Here is a 22,316-nt window from a genome sequence, read left to right as displayed (position 1 = left end):
CAAGAAAAACCAGCCTGCGCTCCCAGCTTGATGAAGCTGCTAACTCCACTAGAGAACTATATAAAATTCTCAAGACCTTCACTAACCCCTTGGCATGCGAAAGTCCGGATACCTTCTCTCAAGAACTATGCAACAATATTTCCCAATTCTTTGAGGACAAAATTGACACCATTTACAATAAAATCTTGGCCAAGCACCCTAATAACCTGGAAGACTCCACTACCTTATGTCAAGAAACCCCTTCAGAAACCTTTAAAGTCATTCCAGAAGTTACAGAAAATGAAGTTCAAACACTCCTGGAAAACATGAAATCTGGCTCTCCTTGTGATCTTCTCCCGGCTAGGTTAACCGATAACCTGAGCAGATCATTATGCCCTATTATTACTAAAATCCTTAACCTTTCTTTTAAAGAAGGTAAGCTCCCGCAACAGTGGAAAGAGGCAACTGTGAACCCGATACGTAAAAATACCACCTCTCCCTGGACTGAACTCTCCAACCTCCGCCCTATCTCTCTCTTGCCCCTCCTGACCAAACTGGCTGAGAAACATGTCAACACTCAGATCTCTAGCTTTATCGAAGCGACAGGGGGCCTGGACCAATCCCAATCTGGGTTCAGGCCCAACTACAGCACCGAATCTGCACTCCTCTTCGTGACCGATAACATCAAGATGTCACAGGATAGAGGAGGCTCGATGATTCTGGTGCTGTTAGACCTGTCAGCTGCTTTCGATACTGTTTCTCATACGATCTTGCTGAACCGGTTACAAGGAGTGGGCATCAGAGGTCAGGCACTTACATGGTTGGAGAGTTTTCTCTCCGGTCGCTCACAATCTGTCAGCCTGGGCCCCTACCACTCCATCTCCAGGGCGCTCACTAAGGGGGTGCCACAGGGCTCATGTCTAAGCCCCACATTATTCAATGTATATGTGGCCCCCCTTGCTGAGATTGTGAGGAAGTACGGATTCACTCCAGTGTCGTACGCCGACGACACTCAACTCCTCTACCCTTTCCATGCCCCTGACCCTAATGTTAGGGAAAACTTTGCGGAAGGCATGAGGGCCATCTCCAACTGGATGGCTGCCAACTACCTCCAGTGCAATGTCGGGAAGACCGAAGTGATGTGTTTTGGGAAAGCCAGCATGCTTTGGTCCCCTGATTGGTGGCCCCAAGATTTGGGACCTGTACCCTCCCCTAAACCTGCCATCAAAAATCTGGGTGTGAAACTAGACCAAAACTTAACTCTTAAAGAACATGCAAATGTAATTGCAGGTGCTTGTTTTCACTCCATCGGATTACGCAGGCGAGTCTTCCCCCTGTTACCTGACACCTACAGAAAGACTCTGGTTCAAGCCCTTGTAATAAGTCGCCTTGACTATTGCAACGGGCTTCTGATACAAGCCAATGAGGATGCCATCAATCGTTTGCAGGTGGTCCAGAACACGGCGGCAAGATTGATTCTGAATGCCCCCCCCCAGAACATCTTCTGGACCCCTGTTGAAAAAACTTCACTGGCTCCCAATACGCCAACGGGTTAAATTCAAAATTTGCTGCACTGTACATAAGTGTTTATTTGGAAATGGCCCCAAATATCTAGCCAAACTTCTCCAGCCCTACAAACCAGAACGAGAATTACGGTCAAGTAACCTACTCCTGCTCAAACCACCTTTCATTAAAAAAGCCAGACAAGGCGGCCGAGCCCTCTCATCAGTGGGGCCGGCCCTGTGGAACAACTTGCCCCTTAGTTTAAGACAGATCTCCAAATACCTCACCTTTAGAAAAATGCTAAAAACGAATCTGTTTATGGAGACATAACTTTAGGATTGCTGCCTATACAGTACCTTTGCGGCCTGTTGTTGTCAAAGCGCTGAGATAACCCTTTCGGGCTCGATTCTTGCGCTATAGAAGTATATAAATAAATAAATAAATAGCGCGCTTAGTCAAACTGGTTTTACCACAAATCTGGCAAAACGCTTACCTATTTCTCGAGTCACTCTGGATGTAACACACGTCCCAGTCAATCTCAACAAAGATGGCCGCTCGTTTTGTGGGCGTGCTTTATGTCACGCTCAGACCCGAGGATTGTGGTACTTGTAGTGAAATATATCTTTTTAATTAAAATCCCCCGATTGCAGTGTGGGATATGGATTGAAGGTATGTGTGGCTAGTGAAATGTCGCAAGCTAGTCATGTAGTTATTCATTATGCCCAAGGACATGTTGTGTTTGCGCCTACCGTGTGTGCCTACCACTAAAACGCAGTATGTGAATTGAAGGGCTTCCTGTGCGTAGTGGCTAGTGCCTTAATCGGCGCAGCCCCAAGGTCACCGTTTTTCATTAAGGAAGAGGGCTCAAACCCAAAGATTAAAATGAGATGAGGGTCAGTGGTCACTAACTGCCAATTCGGTCCAAGTGAAGACGGAATTTCAAGTCTTGCAACTTCAGTTAGGTTATTCAACTCTGTCTGAGTGCTATTGGATTTTAGAATGAGGTAAGCTTCCTTTCGTAAAAGGACTCTTTCTACATCAAGACAGCGATTGGTTTGCTTGGCCGTGAACAGGATAGACCAGTTGAAGTCATGTTCATTGTGGCCTTTCTCGACACAGTGCTCAGCCGTGGGTGCGGTCATAACTTTCTTCTTGATGCGTGAGCGATGTTGGCTGATTCGCATATTTACCTGTTGGCTTGTTATGCCGACTTAAATCAACATGCACGGACACTGTATCACATAGATAACATGCTTAGTTCTGCAATTTGAGAAATCCAGATGTTTCCATTTTATTCCTGAATGGCAAAATTCTTTCCCTTCGATGGTATTGGGACATGCCACACAATTCCCACATTGATGGTGGCCCTCAATAGGTTTCATGTTCCACTGAGTTAGCATGTCATTTTTGGGCTTTGGCACTGTAAGGCTTTGGCACTGTAATATCAGCCCTGTTTAGTTGTTGCCCTATGCTCTGGTTTTTCTTGTAAGCAAATATTGGTTTGGGAAAGGGACAATCTAGACCTTCCAACAAGTGCCAATTCTTCAAAACAGCCTCTCATGTTATGGGTATCTGGACAAAAAGTTGTTACACACACTAATCTGTCAAGTGCTGCTCGCTTTTGTACTTGTAGGATGCATTCGCGGGGCATGAAGTGTGCTCTTTTAAAAGAATGTTTCAGCAATTATTTGGGGTAACCGCGCTGTTTCATGGCCATACAAAAAGTTTGGGCATGGGTATCATACTGGCACAAATCAGAGTAATTCCTCCTTATTCGCAACAGTTGGCCATAAGGCAAGTTTGCCTTAAGATTTCTAGGGTGTGCACTTCTGTGGTGCAAGATGGTGTTCCTATCTGTTGGCTTTTTGTATAGAGATGTCTGTAATTGTCCCTGGAAGCATGTCAGTTCCGCATCCAGAAATGTCATTTTAGTGGTACTGAAATCTATGGAAAATTGTATCAATATTGTATCAATATAGTGGTACAACTGTGTGATGTTTAGTTTGTACGGACTTACAATGCGGCGCCTCATGGAGCAAGGAAATGCAGATGTGTTTCACAACTCCAGCACTGTGCCAACCCAGCCAATCTGCAACATGGTGCGTCACACCTTACGCCGGCCTCAAGCAGGCATAAGGTTTTGACGCAGCGGCGTCAGAAAAGTGACTGAGTGAAATCTTGCGCTGGAACAACCCCCCACCCCCGTGCCAGAACGCCCACATGGCACCTGCCACGTTAACCAAGTTTGGCCACTCAACCTGCATAGAGGGATAAAGGCCCCAAAACATGTTGCTTATGTGGCACAGCATGGCAAGATTTTATTCACCTCACTAGTGTATTCAAACCTGCAGACCGGCCCCCATTAAAGCTCTTTGTGCAAAGTCCTGTAAACTGATGACATTTTTGTTTCTTTACGAAAAGATCAAAGGGCCGAAAGAGATATATACCGCCCGTCTAGTCAAGGCCAACGAGCCGCCAACCCCTTTGAAATCCTAAGCCGCTGCATAAACGTCTTTAATTTTGGTATTGACGAGATACCAATATCGTGGGTAATTTTATGATATAGAATCATGCTCTGTTTTTAGTTTGTTTAACATGATCTGAATTGTGTTTTTCTTTTAGGAAAAATAGTTACATGTCTTTTAAACATTTCAAATGCCTGCAAATTGTTTGACCTTCTCTCTATTGTGAAATTGTGATGTTTTTTATTAACTTAAACAATAAAGCTTTGACATTTGAACCCGTCATTCCTGCCCTGAAATGGTTGAGTGTTATTCCATCCTTCAGATGATTGATTCAACCATTTAAGGCCCTCCAATGACTGATGCAGTCATTCCAACCCTTAGATGATTGCCAGTCATTGCAGCCCATAGATGATTTATTGGACCAATGGGGCATCCCAACACTGCAGTGACTCAGAGATAATTGACAGAGGCTCTCCCAAGTCTAAGCTGATTGACAGAGACCCTCCCAAATCTGACCTTCCCAACTCTTAGTTGATCAATAGTGGTCAACCAAATTCTTAGATGATTGACAGATGCCATCCACCTCTGAGATGAGCAACAGAGCCATCCCAACTTCAAGATAATTGGCAGAGCCTGATTCAGAGGTGATTGGCAGAGGGTATTCTGATTCAGAGATGATTGACAGAGGGTATTCTGATTCAGAGATGATTGGCAGAGGGTATTCTGATTCAGAGATGATTGGCAGAGGGTATTCTGATTCAGAGATGATTGGCAGAGGGTATTCTGATTCAGAGATGATTGACAGAGGGTATTCTGATTCAGAGATGATTGGCAGAGGGTATTCTGATTCAGAGATGATTGGCAGAGGCTATTCTGATTCAGAGATGATTGACAGAGGGTATTCTGATTCAGAGATGATTGACAGAGGGTATTCTGATTCAGAGATGATTGACAGAGGGTATTCTGATTCAGAGATGATTGACAGAGGGTATTCTGATTCAGAGATGATTGGCAGAGGTTATCCTGTTTCAGAGACGATTGGCAGAGGCTGTTCTGATTCAGAGATGATGGCGGAGGCTGTTCTGATGCAGAGATGATTGGCAGAGGCTATGATTCAGAGATGATTGGCGGAGGCTGTTCTGATTCAGAGATGATGGGTGGAGGCTGTTCTGATTCAGAGATGATTGGCAGAGGCTATGATTCAGGGATGATTGGCGGAGGCCGTTCTGATTCAGAAATGATTGGCAGAGGCTTTTCTGATTCAGAGATGATTGGCAGAGGCTATGATTCAGGGATGATTGGCGGAGGCCGTCCTGATTCAGAGATGATTGGCAGAGGCTATGATTCAGGGATGATTGGCGGAGGCCGTTCTGATTCAGAAATGATGGACAGAGGCTTTTCTGATTCAGAGATGATTGGCAGAGGCTATGAATCAGGGAAGATTGGCGGAGGCCATTCTGATTCAGAAATGATTGGCAGAGGCTATGATTCGGGGATGATTGGCGGAGGCCGTTCTGATTCAGAAATGATTGGCAGAGACTTTTCTGATTCAGAGATGATTGGCAGAGGCCGTTCTGATTCAGAAATGATTGGCGGAGGCTGTTCTGATTCAGAGATGATTCACGGAGGCTGTTCTCATTCAGAGGTGATTGGCAAAGGGTATTCTAAATCAGAGGTGATTGGCAGAGGGTATTCTGAGTCAGAGGTGATTGGCAGAGACTGTTCGGATTCAGAGTTGATTGGCAGAGGCTGTTTTGATTCAGAGATGATTGGCAGAGGGTTTTCTTATTCAGAGACGATTGGCAGAGGGTGTTCTCATTCAGAGGTGATTGGCAGAGGGTATTCTAAATCAGAGGTGATTGGCTGAGGCTATTCTGATTCAGAGACGATTGGCAGAGGCCATGATTCAGAGATGATTGGCGGAGGCTGTTTCAATTCAGAGACGATTGGCAGAGGCTGTTCTCATTCAGAGGTGATTGGCAGAGGGATTTATGAATCGGAGATGATTGGCAGAGGCTGTTATGAATCAGAGATGATTGGCAGAGGCTGTTCTGATTCAGAGATGATTGGCACAGGGATTTCTGATTCAGAGACGATTGGCAGAGGGTATTCTGATTCAGAGATGATTGGCAGAGGGTATTCTGATTCAGAGATGATTGACAGAGGGTATTCTGATTCAGAGATGATTGGCAGAGGGTATTCTGATTCAGAGATGATTGGCAGAGGCTATTCTGATTCAGAGATGATTGACAGAGGGTATTCTGATTCAGAGGTGATTGGCAGAGGGTATTCTGATTCAGAGATGATTGACAGAGGGTATTCTGATTCAGAGATGATTGACAGAGGGTATTCTGATTCAGAGATGATTGACAGAGGGTATTCTGATTCAGAGATGATTGGCAGAGGTTATCCTGTTTCAGAGACGATTGGCAGAGGCTGTTCTGATTCAGAGATAATTGGCAGAGGCTGTTCTGATTCAGAGATGATGGCGGAGGCTGTTCTGATGCAGAGATGATTGGCAGAGGCTATGATTCAGAGATGATTGGCGGAGGCTGTTCTGATTCAGAGATGATGGGTGGAGGCTGTTCTGATTCAGAGATGATTGGCAGAGGCTATGATTCAGGGATGATTGGCGGAGGCCGTTCTGATTCAGAAATGATTGGCAGAGGCTTTTCTGATTCAGAGATGATTGGCAGAGGCTATGATTCAGGGATGATTGGCGGAGGCCGTCCTGATTCAGAGATGATTGGTAGATTCTATGATTCAGAGATGATTGGCGGAGGCCGTCCTGATTCAGAGATGATTGGCAGAGGCTATGATTCAGGGATGATTGGCGGAGGCCGTTCTGATTCAGAAATGATGGGCAGAGGCTTTTCTGATTCAGAGATGATTGGCAGAGGCTATGATTCAGGGATGATTGGCGGAGGCCATTCTGATTCAGAAATGATTGGCAGAGGCTATGATTCAGGGATGATTGGCGGAGGCCGTTCTGATTCAGAAATGATTGGCAGAGATTTTTCTGATTCAGAGATGATTGGCAGAGGCCGTTCTGATTCAGAAATGATTGGCGGAGGCTGTTCTGATTCGGAGATGGTTGACGGAGGCTGTTCTCATTCAGAGGTGATTGGCAAAGGGTATTCTAAATCAGAGGTGATTGGCAGAGGGTATTCTGAGTCAGAGGTGATTGGCAGAGACTGTTCGGATTCAGAGTTGATTGGCAGAGGCTGTTTTGATTCAGAGATGATTGGCAGAGGGTTTTCTTATTCACAGACGATTGGCAGAGGGTGTTCTCATTCAGAGGTGATTGGCAGAGGGTATTCTAAATCAGAGGTGATTGGCTGAGGCTATTCTGATTCAGAGACGATTGGCAGAGGCCATGATTCAGAGATGATTGGCGGAGGCTGTTTCGATTCAGAGACGATTGGCAGAGGCTGTTCTCATTCAGAGGTGATTGGCCGAGGGATTTATGAATCGGATATGATTGGCAGAGGCTGTTATGAATCAGAGATGATTGGCAGAGGCTGTTCTGATTCAGAGATGATTGGCACAGGGTTTTCTGATTCAGAGACGATTGGCCGAGGGTATTCTGATTCAGAGACACTTGGCAGACGCTGTTCTGATTCAGAGATGATTGGCAGAGGCTGTTCTGATTCAGAGATGATTGGCGGAGGCTGTTTTGATTCAGAGACGATTGGCAGAGGCTGTTCTTATTCAGAGGTGATTGGCAGAGGGTATTCTGAATCAGAGGAGATTGGCAGAGGCTGTTCTGATTCAGAGACGATTGGCAGAGGCTGTTCTGATTCAGAGATGATTGGCAGAGGCTGTTCTGATTCAGAGGTGATTGGCAGAGGGTATTCTGATTCAGAGACGATTGGCAGAGGTTGTTCTGCTTCAGAGGTGATTGGCAGAGGCCTACAGAACGAACAATGGTGATACATGAGAGTGGGTCTGATGGAGGATTCAGGTATAAGGTTGTGTTATTCGTCCTGATAACCTCAAATCCTCTCCAGTTGCTGAGATGCACGGTGCAATCCTCCCCAGATGCTGATATGGATAGTGGAATCCTCTCCACATGCTGATATGCACAGTGCAATCCTCTCCAGATGCTGAGATGCACAGTGCAATCCTCCCCAGATGCTGATATGCACAGTGCAATCCTCTCCAGATGCTGAAATTCACAGTGCAATCCTCTCCAGATGCTGAGATGCACAGTGCAATCCCCTCCAGATGCTGAGATGCACAGTGCAATCCTCTCCAGATACTGAGATGCACAGTGCAATCCCCTCCAGATGCTGAGATGCACAGTGCAATCCCCTCCAGATGCTGAGATGCACAGTGCAATCCCCTCCAGATGCTGAGATGCACAGTGCAATCCTCTCCAGATGCTGAGATGCACAGTGCAATCCTCTCCAGATGCTGAGATGCACAGTGCAATCCTCTCCAGATGCTGAGATGCACTGTGTAATCCCCTCCAGATGCTGAGATGCACAGTGCAATCCCCTCCAGATGCTGAGATGCACAGTGCAATCCTCTCGAGATGCTGAGATGCACAGTGCAATCCCCTCCAGAAGCTGAGATGCACAGTGCAATCCCCTCCAGATGCTGAGATGCACAGTGCAATCCCCTCCAGATGCTGAGATGCACAGTGCAATCCTCTCCAGATGCTGAGATGCACAGTGCAATCCTCTCCAGATGCTGAGATGCATAGTGGCACATTGAAACCAGGCAGGTAAATATTGGGAAGGATGAAGTATTGTAGCAATAATGATCAAATGTGAATCTAACGCAGCATTGCTCCCCAGATGGGTGAACACGACCAGTTGACCTCCAGCGGCACACATGTTGGCATAAGAAAGGCCATGACTGGTTGAAGACGCTTCGGACTCCTGCCGCGCCGACGCACATCGCTCTGACGCCTGCCGGATGGCACACCGTGGTCCCTGGTGTGAGGGTATGTGCCCTTGGACTACATCGTGGAAGCCAGCACCATGCAGTCCATGGGCATATACACTTGCCTCAAGGTTTATTTCATCTCAAGAAGACCGTCGCTGGACGATGCCCGCGTGTACAGACTGAAGACTAGACAGGTGCCCAGTATCTGGGATGTGTATTTACTGTTTCTTCTGCCTCCACAGGGATTCATTGGGCCAACAGGACTGCTCGGACTCCCAGGACCCGACGGTGAACGAGTGAGTATTCATGTGGCTTCATCAGTGGGTGTGTGTATGTGTCATGTGTGTGAAATGTGTCATGTCAGCGGCTGGATCTTATGAAATGACTAGCAGGCCAGAGGTGCTGGTTCGCTGTGCCTCAACACATCGCCCTGGCATGCCCTGATGTCCCCACTGTCCCTATGATGCCCTTGAGTGTTTAGGGTGTGACTCTTCCATGCTTTTTGGAAGTTGTGTACAACCCGAACGTGTTCTGTAAATTGTAAATTGATACTTGTATAGCGCACTACTCACCCGCAAGGGTCTCAAGGCGCTTGTATGAATACCGCTGTGAAACCCGTCCTGGCTTTCCCTGTGAGGCGTCCACTCCTGGGCACCCCCAGGGGAAGGCCAGGCATCCTTAGCGTTGTGGGGGTCGTTGTGGAGATTAAGCAAGCTATTGCTCAGAGTTGCAGAGTGGGACTCTATGATTAGAATAGGCACAGAGGTGACAATTATCAGGTCCGTAGAATTTTGAGCCCAAGACCCGCCAAGGCGAGGAATTGAACCCTGGTCCCGGGCTAGACCTCTGCATCAGGGTCTGCCGCTCTAACCATTGAGCCACACTTCTCCACACATGGAAATACTGGTTTAGCGCCTCTTTAAGGTGAACGTCCTGAACATGGAATTATGTCATCTTATCAGCCTACATGTTGCTTTGTGTGGGTCTTATGTCTCTAAGAGTAATGTGAGGGGTATTAATGCATGTAGGTGAGCGTTATTGCATCTCTGACGCACTGCTGTAAATGAGCGTATTGCATCCCTGACGCGCTGCTGTATTTGAGTGTTATTGCATCTCTGACGCGCTGCTGTGTATGAGCGTTATTGCATCTCTGATGCGCTGCTGTATATGAGCGTTATTGCATCTCTGCTGCGCTGGTGTATATGAGCGTTATTGCATCTCTGACACGCTGCTGTATGTGAGCGTTATTGCATCTCTGGCGCGCTGCTGTGTACGAGCGTTATTGCATCTCTGACGCGCTGCTATGTATGAGCATTATTGCATCTCTGACGCGCTGCTGTATATGAGCGTTATTGTATCTCTGACGCGCTTCTGTATGTGAGCTTTATTGCATCTCTGACAACTGCTATGTATGAGCGTTATTGCATCTCTGACGCGCTGCTGTATGTGAGCGTTATTGCATCTCTGCTGCGCTGCTGTGTATGAGCGTTATTGCATCTCTGATGGGCTGCTGTATATGAGCGTTATTGCATCTCTGCTGCACTGCTGTATATGAGCGTTATTGCATCTCTGACGCGCTGCTGTATGTGAGCGTTATTGCATCTCTGACGCGCTGCTGTGTATGAGCTTATTGCATCTCTGACGGGCTGCTGTATATGAGCGTTATTGCATCTCTGACGCGCTGCTGTATATGAGCGTTATTGCATCACTGGCACGCTGCTGTATATGAGCGTTATTGCATCTCTGACGCACTGCTGTATATGAGCACTATTGCATCTCTGATGCACTGCTGTAAATGAGCGTTACTGCATCTCTGACGCGCTGCTGTATATGAGCGTTATTGCATCTCTGACGCGCTGCTGTATATGAGCGTTATTATATCTCTGATGCGCTGCTGTATGTGAGCGTTATTGCTTCTCTGACAACTGCTGTGTATGAGCGTTACTGCATCTCTGACGCGCTGCTGTATGTGAGCGTTATTGCATCTCTGACGCGCTGCTGTGTATGAGCGTTATTGCATCTCTGAGGGGCTGCTGTATATGAGCGTTATTGCATCTCTGCTGCGCTGCTGTATATGAGCGTTATTGCATCTCTGACGCGCTGCTGTATGTGAGCGTTATTGCATCTCTGACGCACTGCTGTGTATGAGCGTTATTGCATCTCTGACGCGCTGCTGTGTATGAGCGTTATTGCATCTCTGACGCGCTGATGTATATGAGTGTTATTGCATCTCTGAGGGGCTGCTGTATATGAGCGTTATTGCATCTCTGATGCGCTGCTGTATATGAGCATTATTGCATCTCTGACACGCTGCTGTATATGAGCGTATTGCATCTCTGATGCGCTGCTGTATATGAGCGTTATTGCATCTCAGACAAGCGCTGCTGTATGTAAGCGTTATCGTATCTCTGATGCGCTGCTGTATCTGAGCGTTATTGCATCTCTGATGCGCTGCTGTATATGAGTGTTATTGCATCTCTGACGCGCTGCTGTATATGAGCGTTATTGCATCTCTGAAGCGCTGCTGTATATGAGCGTTATTGCATCTCCGACGCGCTGCTGTATATGAGCGTTATTCACCCGCAAGGGTCTCAAGGCGCTTGTATGAATACCGCTGTGGAACCCGTCCTGGCTTTCCCTGTGAGGCTTCCACTCCTGGGCACCCCCAGGGGAAGGCCAGGCATCCTTAGCGTTGTGGGGGTCGTTGTGGAGATTAAGCAAGCTATTGCCCAGAGTTGCAGAGTGGGACTCTATGATTAGAATAGGCACTGAGGTGACAATTATCAGGTCCGTAGAATTTTGAGCCCAAGACCCGCCACGGCGAGGAATTGAACCCTGGTCCCGGGCTAGACCTCTGCATCAGGGTCTGCCGCTCTAACCATTGAGCCACACTTCTCCACACATGGAAATACTGGTTTAGCGCCTCTTTAAGGTGAACGTCCTGAACATGGAATTATGTCATCTTATCAGCCTACATGTTGCTTTGTGTGGGTCTTATGTCTCTAAGAGTAATGTGAGGGGTATTAATGCATGTAGGTGAGCGTTATTGCATCTCTGACGCACTGCTGTAAATGAGCGTATTGCATCCCTGACGCGCTGCTGTATATGAGTGTTATTGCATCTCTGACGCGCTGCTGTGTATGAGCGTTATTGCATCTCTGATGCGCTGCTGTATATGAGCGTTATTGCATCTCTGCTGCGCTGGTGTATATGAGCGTTATTGCATCTCTGACACGCTGCTGTATGTGAGCGTTATTGCATCTCTGGCGCGCTGCTGTGTACGAGCGTTATTGCATCTCTGACGCGCTGCTGTGTATGAGCATTATTGCATCTCTGACGCGCTGCTGTATATGAGCGTTATTGTATCTCTGACGCGCTTCTGTATGTGAGCTTTATTGCATCTCTGACATCTGCTATGTATGAGCGTTATTGCATCTCTGACGCGCTGCTGTATGTGAGCGTTATTGCATCTCTGCTGCGCTGCTGTATATGAGCGTTATTGCATCTCTGACGCGCTGCTGTATGTGAGCGTTATTGCATCTCTGACGCGCTGCTGTGTATGAGCTTATTGCATCTCTGACGCGCTGCTGTATATGAGCGTTATTGCATCTCTGACGCGCTGCTGTATATGAGCGTTATTGCATCTCTGGCACGCTGCTGTATATGAGCGTTATTGCATCTCTGACGCACTGCTGTATATGAGCGCTATTGCATCTCTGATGCACTGCTGTATATTAGTGTATTGCATCTCTGATGCACTGCTGTAAATGAGCGTTATTGCATCTCTGACGCGCTGCTGTATATGAGCGTTATTGCATCTCTGACGCGCTGCTGTATATGAGCGTTATTATATCTCTGATGCGCTGCTGTATGTGAGCGTTATTGCATCTCTGATGCGCTGATGTATATGAGTGTTATTGCATCTCTGGTGCGCTGTTGTATATGAGCGTTATTGCATCTCTGAGGCACTGCTGTATATGAGCGTTGTTGCATCTCTGATGCGCTGCTGTGTATGAGCAATATTGCATCTCTCACGCGCTGCTGTATATGAGCGTTATTGTATCTCTGACGCGCTGCTGTTTGTGAGCGTTATTGCTTCTCTGACAACTGCTGTGTATGAGCGTTACTGCATCTCTGACGCGCTGCTGTATGTGAGCGTTATTGCATCTCTGACGCGCTGCTGTGTATGAGCGGTATTGCATCTCTGAGGGACTGCTGTATATGAGCGTTATTGCATCTCTGCTGCGCTGCTGTATATGAGCGTTATTGCATCTCTGACGCGCTGCTGTATGTGAGCGTTATTGCATCTCTGACGCACTGCTGTGTATGAGCGTTATTGCATCTCTGACGCGCTGCTGTGTATGAGCGTTATTGCATCTCTGACGCGCTGATGTATATGAGTGTTATTGCATTTCTGACGGGCTGCTGTATATGAGCGTTATTGCATCTCTGATGCGCTGCTGTATATGAGCATTATTGCATCTCTGACACGCTGCTGTATATGAGCGTATTGCATCTCTGATGCGCTGCTGTATATGAGCGTTATTGCATCTCAGACAAGCGCTGCTGTATGTAAGCGTTATCGTATCTCTGATGCGCTGCTGTATCTGAGCGTTATTGCATCTCTGATGCGCTGCTGTATATGAGTGTTATTGCATCTCTGACGCGCTGCTGTATATGAGCGTTATTGCATCTCTGAAGCGCTGCTGTATATGAGCGTTATTGCATCTCCGACGCGCTGCCGTATATGAGCGTTATTGCATCTCTGACGCGCTGCTGTGTATGAGCGTTATTGCATCTCTGACGCGCTGCTGTATGTGAGCGTTTCTGCATCTCTGATGCACTGCTGTATCTGAGCGTTATTGCATCTCTGATGCGCTGCTGTATATGAGTGTTATTGCATCTCTGACGCGCTGCTGTACATGAGCGTTATTGCATCTCTGACGCACTGCTGTAAATGAACGTTATTGCATCTCTGACGCACTGCTGTAAATAAGCATTATTACATCTCTGACGCACGGCTGTATATGAGCGTTATTGCATCTGTGACGTGCTGCTGTAGGTGAGCATTATTGCATCCCTGATGCGCTGCTGTATGTGAGGGTGAGCTATACAAAAGCCTCTTTCATTTAATGCGCTAAACAAAAAAAAGCGTGAACTATACAAAAGCCTCTTTCATTTCATACGCTACAAAAGCCTCTTTCATTTCATACGCTATACAAAAAAAAGCATCTCTTACGTGCTGCTGTATATGTGTCGGCAACATCACAGAACATAGAGGCTTTTAGGAAAGCATTGCTGCACATAGTTTCCTCCCTTCTGGCTCCCTCTGGTGGGCTTTTGGGGTCCATGGATCTGAGAAGGCTTCCAGTCTGGTTACCATTGGAAGATGCATCTTCAATGCCATCTGTACCTGTTGTCCCTTCTGCAAGGATCACCCTGACTCTAGGGCAGACATCCAGCACAACTTCGATCCCAGCATCACGACCTATGCCGGTCCTTACCATGTTGACGCCAGCCCAGATGCCAACGAATAACCCGTTTACCTTGTCCGACTCGAAAACCACCCTGCTCGAACTTGATCTAAGTCACGCATGCGCATATAGAGTAGGCCTGGGTGGGGAACTTCGCTCCGTTCGCAGAGTTTGCAGAGTTTTCTGCACTCCGTGGACCTTGCGGGCTGCAGAAAACTCTGCTTCAAGATGTGCAGCGAAGTTTTTTCCCCACTCGTGATTGCGAACGGTGAGTTTACGATCGCAAACAGTAAGTTTGTGAGTGCGAGCTGCAGCTCAGGTAGAATTTCTACCCGAGCGGCAGGAATACCAGCATAAACTGCAGTTGTAACTTCGAAGAGTTCCGCTTAGAAAAAGTCAGCGAATTAAGCCCAGACCTGATATAGAGACCCTGCCTTCCTGACCCGTCATCCGACACCAGGAAGTGTGGCTGTCCCAGTGTTAACGCGCAGGTTCACTGCCATCTTCTTTCCTACAATTCCTTGTGACAGAGAATTCAAACATATGGAAGTATTCAGAAAACAAGTGTTTTACTCTTGCAGCCGAGTCCTGCACCAGGTGAAAGATAGCTGCTCCTAGGAAGGTATTCACACACATTGTGGACAGCATCATCGAGACTTTTCTGCCAATACCTGAAGAGTTTAGCACCAATTTATCACAGATCATCCAGGATAATTAGGATGCAGCAAAGTTTGTGCTTTGTTCTTGATTGGACACCACTGAATTCTTAGGGCAGGGCAAGCGGTACCAGCACAGTGCTTCGACGCCACACGTGTAGGAGAGCCCAAGCTTTTCAGGTGACGTCCAAGTGCATTAATGGATACCCCATTTGATGGCATCCATCTCCTCAGATTATAAGGCAGACTTGGCACTCAATTGCTGTAGGGAAAGCAGAGCCACAGCACGCTCACTTTCTGTGTCAGTGTAGCAGAATTCCCTGCAATTTTGCCCCTTTTTAGGGATTCAGTGCAAAGACAATACCAAGGCTCTCCACCTCAGCAACAGACTTTGTAGTTCTTTTAAGGCTGAGGGTCACAGATCTAGCCGACAAAGTTCAGGCCGGCAGGGGTAGCATACACAGTCCCCCACCATCTTTTGCTTCCAATCCACTTTAGTTTGCCCTTGGTGGCACATAGCCACCAAATAAGAGACAGGATAAGTTATTACCTCCACAGGACGCAGAGCATCACATCTGGCATCACACTGTTGAATGACAGTGAAGTCACAGTCATTCAACAGTGCCACGCCACACAATTCACTTCCTATGACCTCACATATTACATAACTCACGACATGGTCAGAGATATCACTGATGACATCTCAAATTACATCACTGTTTATGTCATCCACGGAACCACTCACACCCTATACAACCTCTTGTATGCCCACACCCACATAACCACTCACATACCCATTCACAGACCCATACCAGTACTCACTCACACACCCACTCACTCCATCATAGAGCCACTCACACACATACTCGCTCACTCATAGGGCCATTCATACAACTACTCACACATACACTCACTCATACAGCCACACACTCAGCCATGCAGCTACTCACACACCCACTAACTCACCCATACACCCTCCTAAGATTGACACTCACTCTTAGAGGCACTCACACCCCCACACAATCACTTACACACTTATTCACACATCCATACTAGCACTCACACATTTGCTCATTCACCTGTACAGCCATTCACACAGACACTCACTCTCCAATACTGCCAATCACACAATAACTCACTCAACCAAACACCCACTGTCACTCACTCACCCATACAGCCACTTACACAACCAGCCACGAACTCATACAGCCATTGAGACACCCACTCACTCACCCATAGTCAATACACACTTAGTTACCCACCCATACAGCCACTCGAACTGCCACTCACTCATCCGTAAACCCAGTGACACACCTACTCACTCAACAATAGTCACTCACACATCTCCACACAGCTACTCACACACCCACATATACACCCATATAGCAACTCCCACACCCATACACACAAGGATACCTACAGCCTTTCACATTATATATGCTACAAGTAATATCACTCAGTAGTAGTGCACCTAGTATACTAATGTATCTTTTGTAGTATGTTAGTATATATGTTTGACACCCATAAACTCTTAAAAAACAGTTACTCACTTGATGATGTCATCAGTGATGTCATTTGGAGACGTCATGAGTGATGTCACTGGCCATGTCATGAGTGATGTAATATGAGAGGTCATAAGCAGTGCATTACTGGGGTGCGAGTTATAGTTAGCTTAGCTAACTATAACTGCTGAATTTCACTAGTTTCATACAAGTGAAACCTTAGCCTAACTATAACAACCCTGTGACCTTTGGTTTTTCAATAAATTTCTAAGGTTTTTAAAATTTTAATTCCTAACTATAACAACCCTGTGACCTTTGGTTTTTTTAAGTAAATTTCTAAGGTATTCCAAAAACTATTTTCTAACTATAACGACCCTGTAATCTTTTTTTTACTACATGGAGGTATTTGGCTGGGCTTTGTGCTCAGTTCTCAGTTTCCTCCTACGTAGCGGCTTTGATGATGCCATTAGGAACACATAATTCTGGGAACATGAAAGAGGGCGTAAGGAATGGCAAGGGCTACACTCAGAGTCTGCTGGGCACAGCCACAACAGTCTGCTGTGCTGTAGAGGAAAGAGTGGCGAAGGCAGGTATTTGCTGCAGGTTATATTTAGTTCCATCGCTGATTGGACATAGTGAGCAAATTGCATGCCTTGTGCCCTGCACCTCGTGTCCGGTGCAGGAACGCCTTGGAAAAGTGACTAAGTGAAATCTACAAGATTTCACTCAGTCACTTTTCCGACCCCACTGCGTCAAAACCATGCTCCTGCTTGAAGCAGGCGTAAGGTGTGACGCACCATGTTCAAGATAGGCCGGGTTGGCACAGTGCTGGAGTTGCGTCGCACCCGCAACACAACTCCAGCACTGCACCAACGCTATGACGGGAGATGCGACACGCAACTGCATTTCCTTGTGCCATGATGCGCCACATTGTAAATGCGGCGCATCCGTGGTGGCGCAAGGATTGGGATGTGTGTTGCAAGTTTCCTGGCGCATCCCTGCTGATTTGCAGGAATGCTCCAGGAATTGTAAATCTGCCCCATAGTATGTATAGTATACCAGGCATGACCTTTGACCTCATGCCTACTATATCTTTCCATAGTACCACATATATATGAGGTGCCTGCATGACAAGAGGTGGATGGGCCAGGGCAAGGTATTCATCAGTGCTCTATTCTCTGCAACCTGGCCTCAGTATCCATTGGGTACAATGTGTACATTCGGTGCTTGGCTCAGGCTATCACTTTTGACCACATCATACGCTCAGTACTGCTGCTCGGATATTGACTGAGCATAATCTTTTGTAAGCTGTTTTTTAGTGCTCCCCTTATTCAATTGAAAGTGAAACTTTCAGAACCCTGTTGAGTCTCCCCAACAAAATGTTAAAAACAAGGGGGCAAATTGTGAAAATGTTGGCTAAAAATACATAGGTTTTACAGGCGGTTCAGAAAGGGCACTTTTTAGGTCAAGCTTTCAGGACCGCTTGTATATACTTTAGTATATACTTCTCTTGTGGGTTTAAATCCACCCCTCTGATATTCATTTGTTTGTTTCAGTGTCCTTTAAAAACCATTGCTTGTTAGTGGTCAGTCCTGTCTCTTTTTCCCTCCATTTTTCTATTTCGTTCCTCCCATGGAGCAGTGACCAAGTACTGTATCTTTACATTTTGGGTTTTTTAATCTATCGTTTGGGGGACAATTTTACTTGGTTTCCTGCTCCTGGTACTGTTTGCCCATGTCCAGCGTTGACGCCATAGCTGCTTGCATTTTAATGCAGCATTGTCCCTCCCAACTCCTTCCATGTTGTTCTTTACACACGTGTTTGTGTGTTTCTCTTGATCAGCATGGCACCCCTGTCCACATGGGGCTGCTTCAGAAAGCATAGCCCCTTTCTTTATTTCTGTCCACATGGCGGCCACTTTGGGAGGCTGTGCCCCTTTCTTTAAATGTGCGCACTTGCTTGCCCGCACCATCCTGCTTTGCTTCTTGAGGCCCACCATGTCCCATTACTTTCACATTCCGCGGCAGCCCCTTAGATATAGCGAGTTGGGTTACGTATAAACAGGTGTGAAGATTTATAAGCCCCTTGCGCCACTTTTGCGTCACTTTTCCCATGTTAAAAATGACGCAAACGTGGAGCAAGGCGCTTGTAAATCTGCCCCAGGAAGGCTCAAGCACAACTGTCAGATTAGAGACCCAACTCCCCCCCCAGCCGCAGAGAGGAGTCCCTTTGGAGGCCAAACACGTCCCTCGAATTTGAGTCCTGCATGTATTGGCAGCAACCGAGAGCACTGCGTGCCGCCCGGCATCGCAGGGAGCCAGCTTCGGCATCGGTTCAGCAAATGAGCAACAGACAAAGCAACACAGGGCCCGGCAGCGGGGCTTTTGTGCCCAAATATTGCTGCGTGCATTTGGAATAACCAAATAAATCAAAGAGCAAGCGAAGGCGTGTGGATTACTGTGCTCCTTGTAATGCATCCTAACTTTTGGCCAGCTCCACTTTTCTTCACTCTGAGGTATTTAACCCCTTGCTTGTTAAAATGAGTTCTGCAGAGTTGTAAACTACAATTGAATCTGTGTCTGTTCGAGTGTGTCCGTGTGTGCGTGCGTGTGCTTGAGTGTGTCCGTGTGTGCGTGCGTGTGCTTGAGTGTGTCCGTGTGTGCGTGCGTGTGCTTGAGTGTGCCCGTGTGTGCGTGCGTGTGCTTGTGTGTGAACGTGTACTTGTATGCTTAACTCATGAGCTCATGTTTGGAGACAATGGTTGAATTTCCAAAATATATTTGAAGTTGATTTGTGAGTGATAAATGATGTAGGAGACTTATTTTGGAAATCCGACGACATGATCCAGTATGTAGTAATTGTTAAGCTCTTCAATCCCTGGGGGCGCAGCACCCAGGACAAGTGCTGCATGGCTAAACTCTTACAAGGTCCCAAAGACGAGACCTATTGGCTATGCCAGTGCTTGTTTATAGTGTTTATAGCTGCAAAATCGGTCCCTGTAACAAAATCGGCCGAAACCGGCCCTGGCAAACACCTCATCCGCTCCCAGGGGGGCCCGCCGAGCTCTTTGCCAGGGCCAATTTTGGTTCCCAGTCGGTCCTGAGTGAGTGGGCCCCCTACCCCTGCCTCGCGCACCCCCGGACCAGCCCCGCCACACCCTGCAAAGGCTGGCTGAAAAATGAAACCATTATAGGACATTGTTTTATTTTTCAGCTGCTGGCTCTGAGCCAGTGGAGTGGCACAGATGAGGGGCCTGCCCGGCTTTCAATGGCTAGTGTGAAGGGCCCACCCAGCTCTCATTGGCTGGTGTGGAGGGTGCACCCAGTTTTAATTGGCTACTGTGAAGGGCCCACCCAGCTTTCATTGGCTAGTGTGAAGGGCCCACCCAGCTTTTATTGGCTAGTGTGGAGGGTCCACCCAACTTTCATTGACTAGTGTGAAGGGCCTGCTGAGCTTTTAATGGATAGTGTGAAGGGCCTGCCCAGCTCCCATTGGCTAGTGTGAAAGGCCACCCAGCTCTCATTGGCTGGTGTGGAGGGTGCACCCAGTTTTAATTGGCTACTGTGAAGGGCCCACCCAGCTTTCATTGGCTAGTGTGAAGGGCACACCCAGCATTCATTGGCTAGTGTGAATGGCCTGCTGAGCTTTCAATGGCTAGTGTGAAGGGCCTGCCCAGCTCTCATTGGCTAGTGTGAAAGGCCACCCAGCTTTCATTGGCTAGTGTGGAAGGTCCACCCAGCTTTCATTAGGTAGTGTGAAGGGCCTGCTGAGCTCTCATTGGCTAGTGTGAAGGGCCTGCCCAGCTCTCATTGGCTAGTGAGAAGAGCCCACCCAGCTCTCATTGGGTAACTTTTCAGGTAAATATAATTGCAATCTCTCATGCGAATCTATACCAAGTTTAGCCTGCAGTGCTTGCTGGGGTTGTGCTTTCACTGGTTTTCTTCCACTTTTATGAGTAATATTCTCTCTGTTTTATCTTTGCAGGGTATCCCCGGAGTTCCTGGGAAGAGGGGCAAGATGGGTAGGCCGGTAAAGTTTTTCTTAGTCTATTTTGCTGGAAATGTTGAATTGACTCTAACCTATGTCTTAACTCTTGCCGCTCTTTTTAGCCACTGTCACATTTGTATAGTAGCAACAATATTACAACAACAATTCTGAATGTGCTACCACTCACGTACACCCACCCAGTCACTCATTACACACACTTATGCACTCACACGCTGCAGTGCACACAGCCTCCTATACTCGTGTGCGTACACACTGTAGAACACGCACTCATGCACTCAGACTTCAGCACACGCACTCATGCACTCACACACCCTTCAGTCTACAGAAGCTGATGAACTCACACTGCAGTACACACAGACGTGAGCACTCACACTGCAGTTCACATGTGTACGCTCTATGACAGGCACACATTGCAGTACACACAGGCTTGTGCACAGTTACACACTGCAGAACATACCAACACATGCACTCACACACTGCAGTTCACACAGGCTCATGCACCCACACATATTGCACTACACACAGACTGCTGCACTCTCACACACTACAGTGCACACAGACACATGCACACACACACTGCAGTGCACACAGACTCATGCACACACACACTGCAGTGCACATAGACTCATGCACACACACACTGCAGTGCACACAGACTCATGCACACACACACTGCAGTGCACATAGACTCATGCACACACACTGCAGTGCACACAGACTCATGCACACACACACTGCAGTGCACACAGACTCATGCACACACACACTGCAGTGCACACAGACTCATGCACACACACACTGCAGTGCACATAGACTCATGCACACACACACTGCAGTGCACATAGACTCATGCACACACACTGCAGTGCACATAGACTCATGCACACACACTCTGCAGTGCACACAGACTCATGCACACACACTGCAGTGCACATAGACTCATGCACACACACACTGCAGTTCACATAGACTCATGCACACACACACTGCAGTGCACACAGACTCATGCACACACACACACTGCAGTGCACATAGACTCATGCACACACACTGCAGTGCACACAAACTCATGCACACACACACTGCAGTGCACACAGACTCATGCACACACACACTGCAGTGCACACAGACTCATGCACACACACTGCAGTGCACATAGACTCATGCACACACACACAGCAGTGCACACAGACTCAGGCACACACACACTGCAGTGCACACAGACTCATGCACACACACACTACAGTGCACACAGACTCATGCACACACACACACTGCAGTGCACATATACTCATGCACACACACACACACACTGCAGTGCCCACAGACTCATGCACACACACTGCAAGACACAGATTTCGGCTCTCACTCACCGGCACACACTGCAGCTCATGCAACCTCTCACTCACAGATGTAAACACACACATGCATTGTATTTTGTGAAAAGTGAAGTATGGATGGCTCAAAGGGGGGACTGACTGGCAGGGGGGCCTCAAGGTTCAGTGTCCCCCTTAACATTTCTGCTCTAAATCTGAGACAGACAGGAGTGAGGCCCGAATGAACAGTCAGTCATTTAATGTTTTCTTCCAGCAGTATTTTATTGAACCATTACCGGTTAAATGCTTTCCTTAAATCCCTAGTATTGGTTCTAATCAAATCACGGATTTCAAATTGTGGAGGGAACAAGAAAAGGCGAACACGTGTTTCAACCAGATGAGTGGTATTGCAGTGGCTTCCTCAGGGATTAAATATTTCAATCACCACATGTTCTAATTGGAAGTTATTAATGACATGTGGACAAGCAACAATCCAATATTAAAAAGAAGTAACAAAGGC

The 22,316-nt window shown here is 47.3% G+C and overlaps 1 protein-coding gene across 1 annotated transcript in view; it reads left to right on the top strand.

Annotated features, from left to right (window-relative positions):
• The window catches only part of COL27A1 (collagen type XXVII alpha 1 chain), a 1,047,548-nt gene that overhangs the window by 156,066 nt on the left and 869,166 nt on the right, over positions 1-22,316 (top strand). The window contains exons 7-8 of the mRNA XM_086924958.1: positions 9,083-9,136; positions 20,457-20,501. Coding sequence (XP_086781084.1) covers positions 20,490-20,501 — 12 coding nt within the window. The 5' untranslated portion in view covers positions 9,083-9,136; positions 20,457-20,489. The remainder of the gene's footprint in view (positions 1-9,082; positions 9,137-20,456; positions 20,502-22,316) is intronic.

The sequence above is a fragment of the Lissotriton vulgaris genome, chromosome 5 (assembly GCF_964263255.1).
Source record: "Lissotriton vulgaris chromosome 5, aLisVul1.2, whole genome shotgun sequence".
NCBI classification, from domain to species: domain Eukaryota; kingdom Metazoa; phylum Chordata; class Amphibia; order Caudata; family Salamandridae; genus Lissotriton; species Lissotriton vulgaris.
This window is presented reverse-complemented; position numbering and strand designations above follow the sequence as displayed.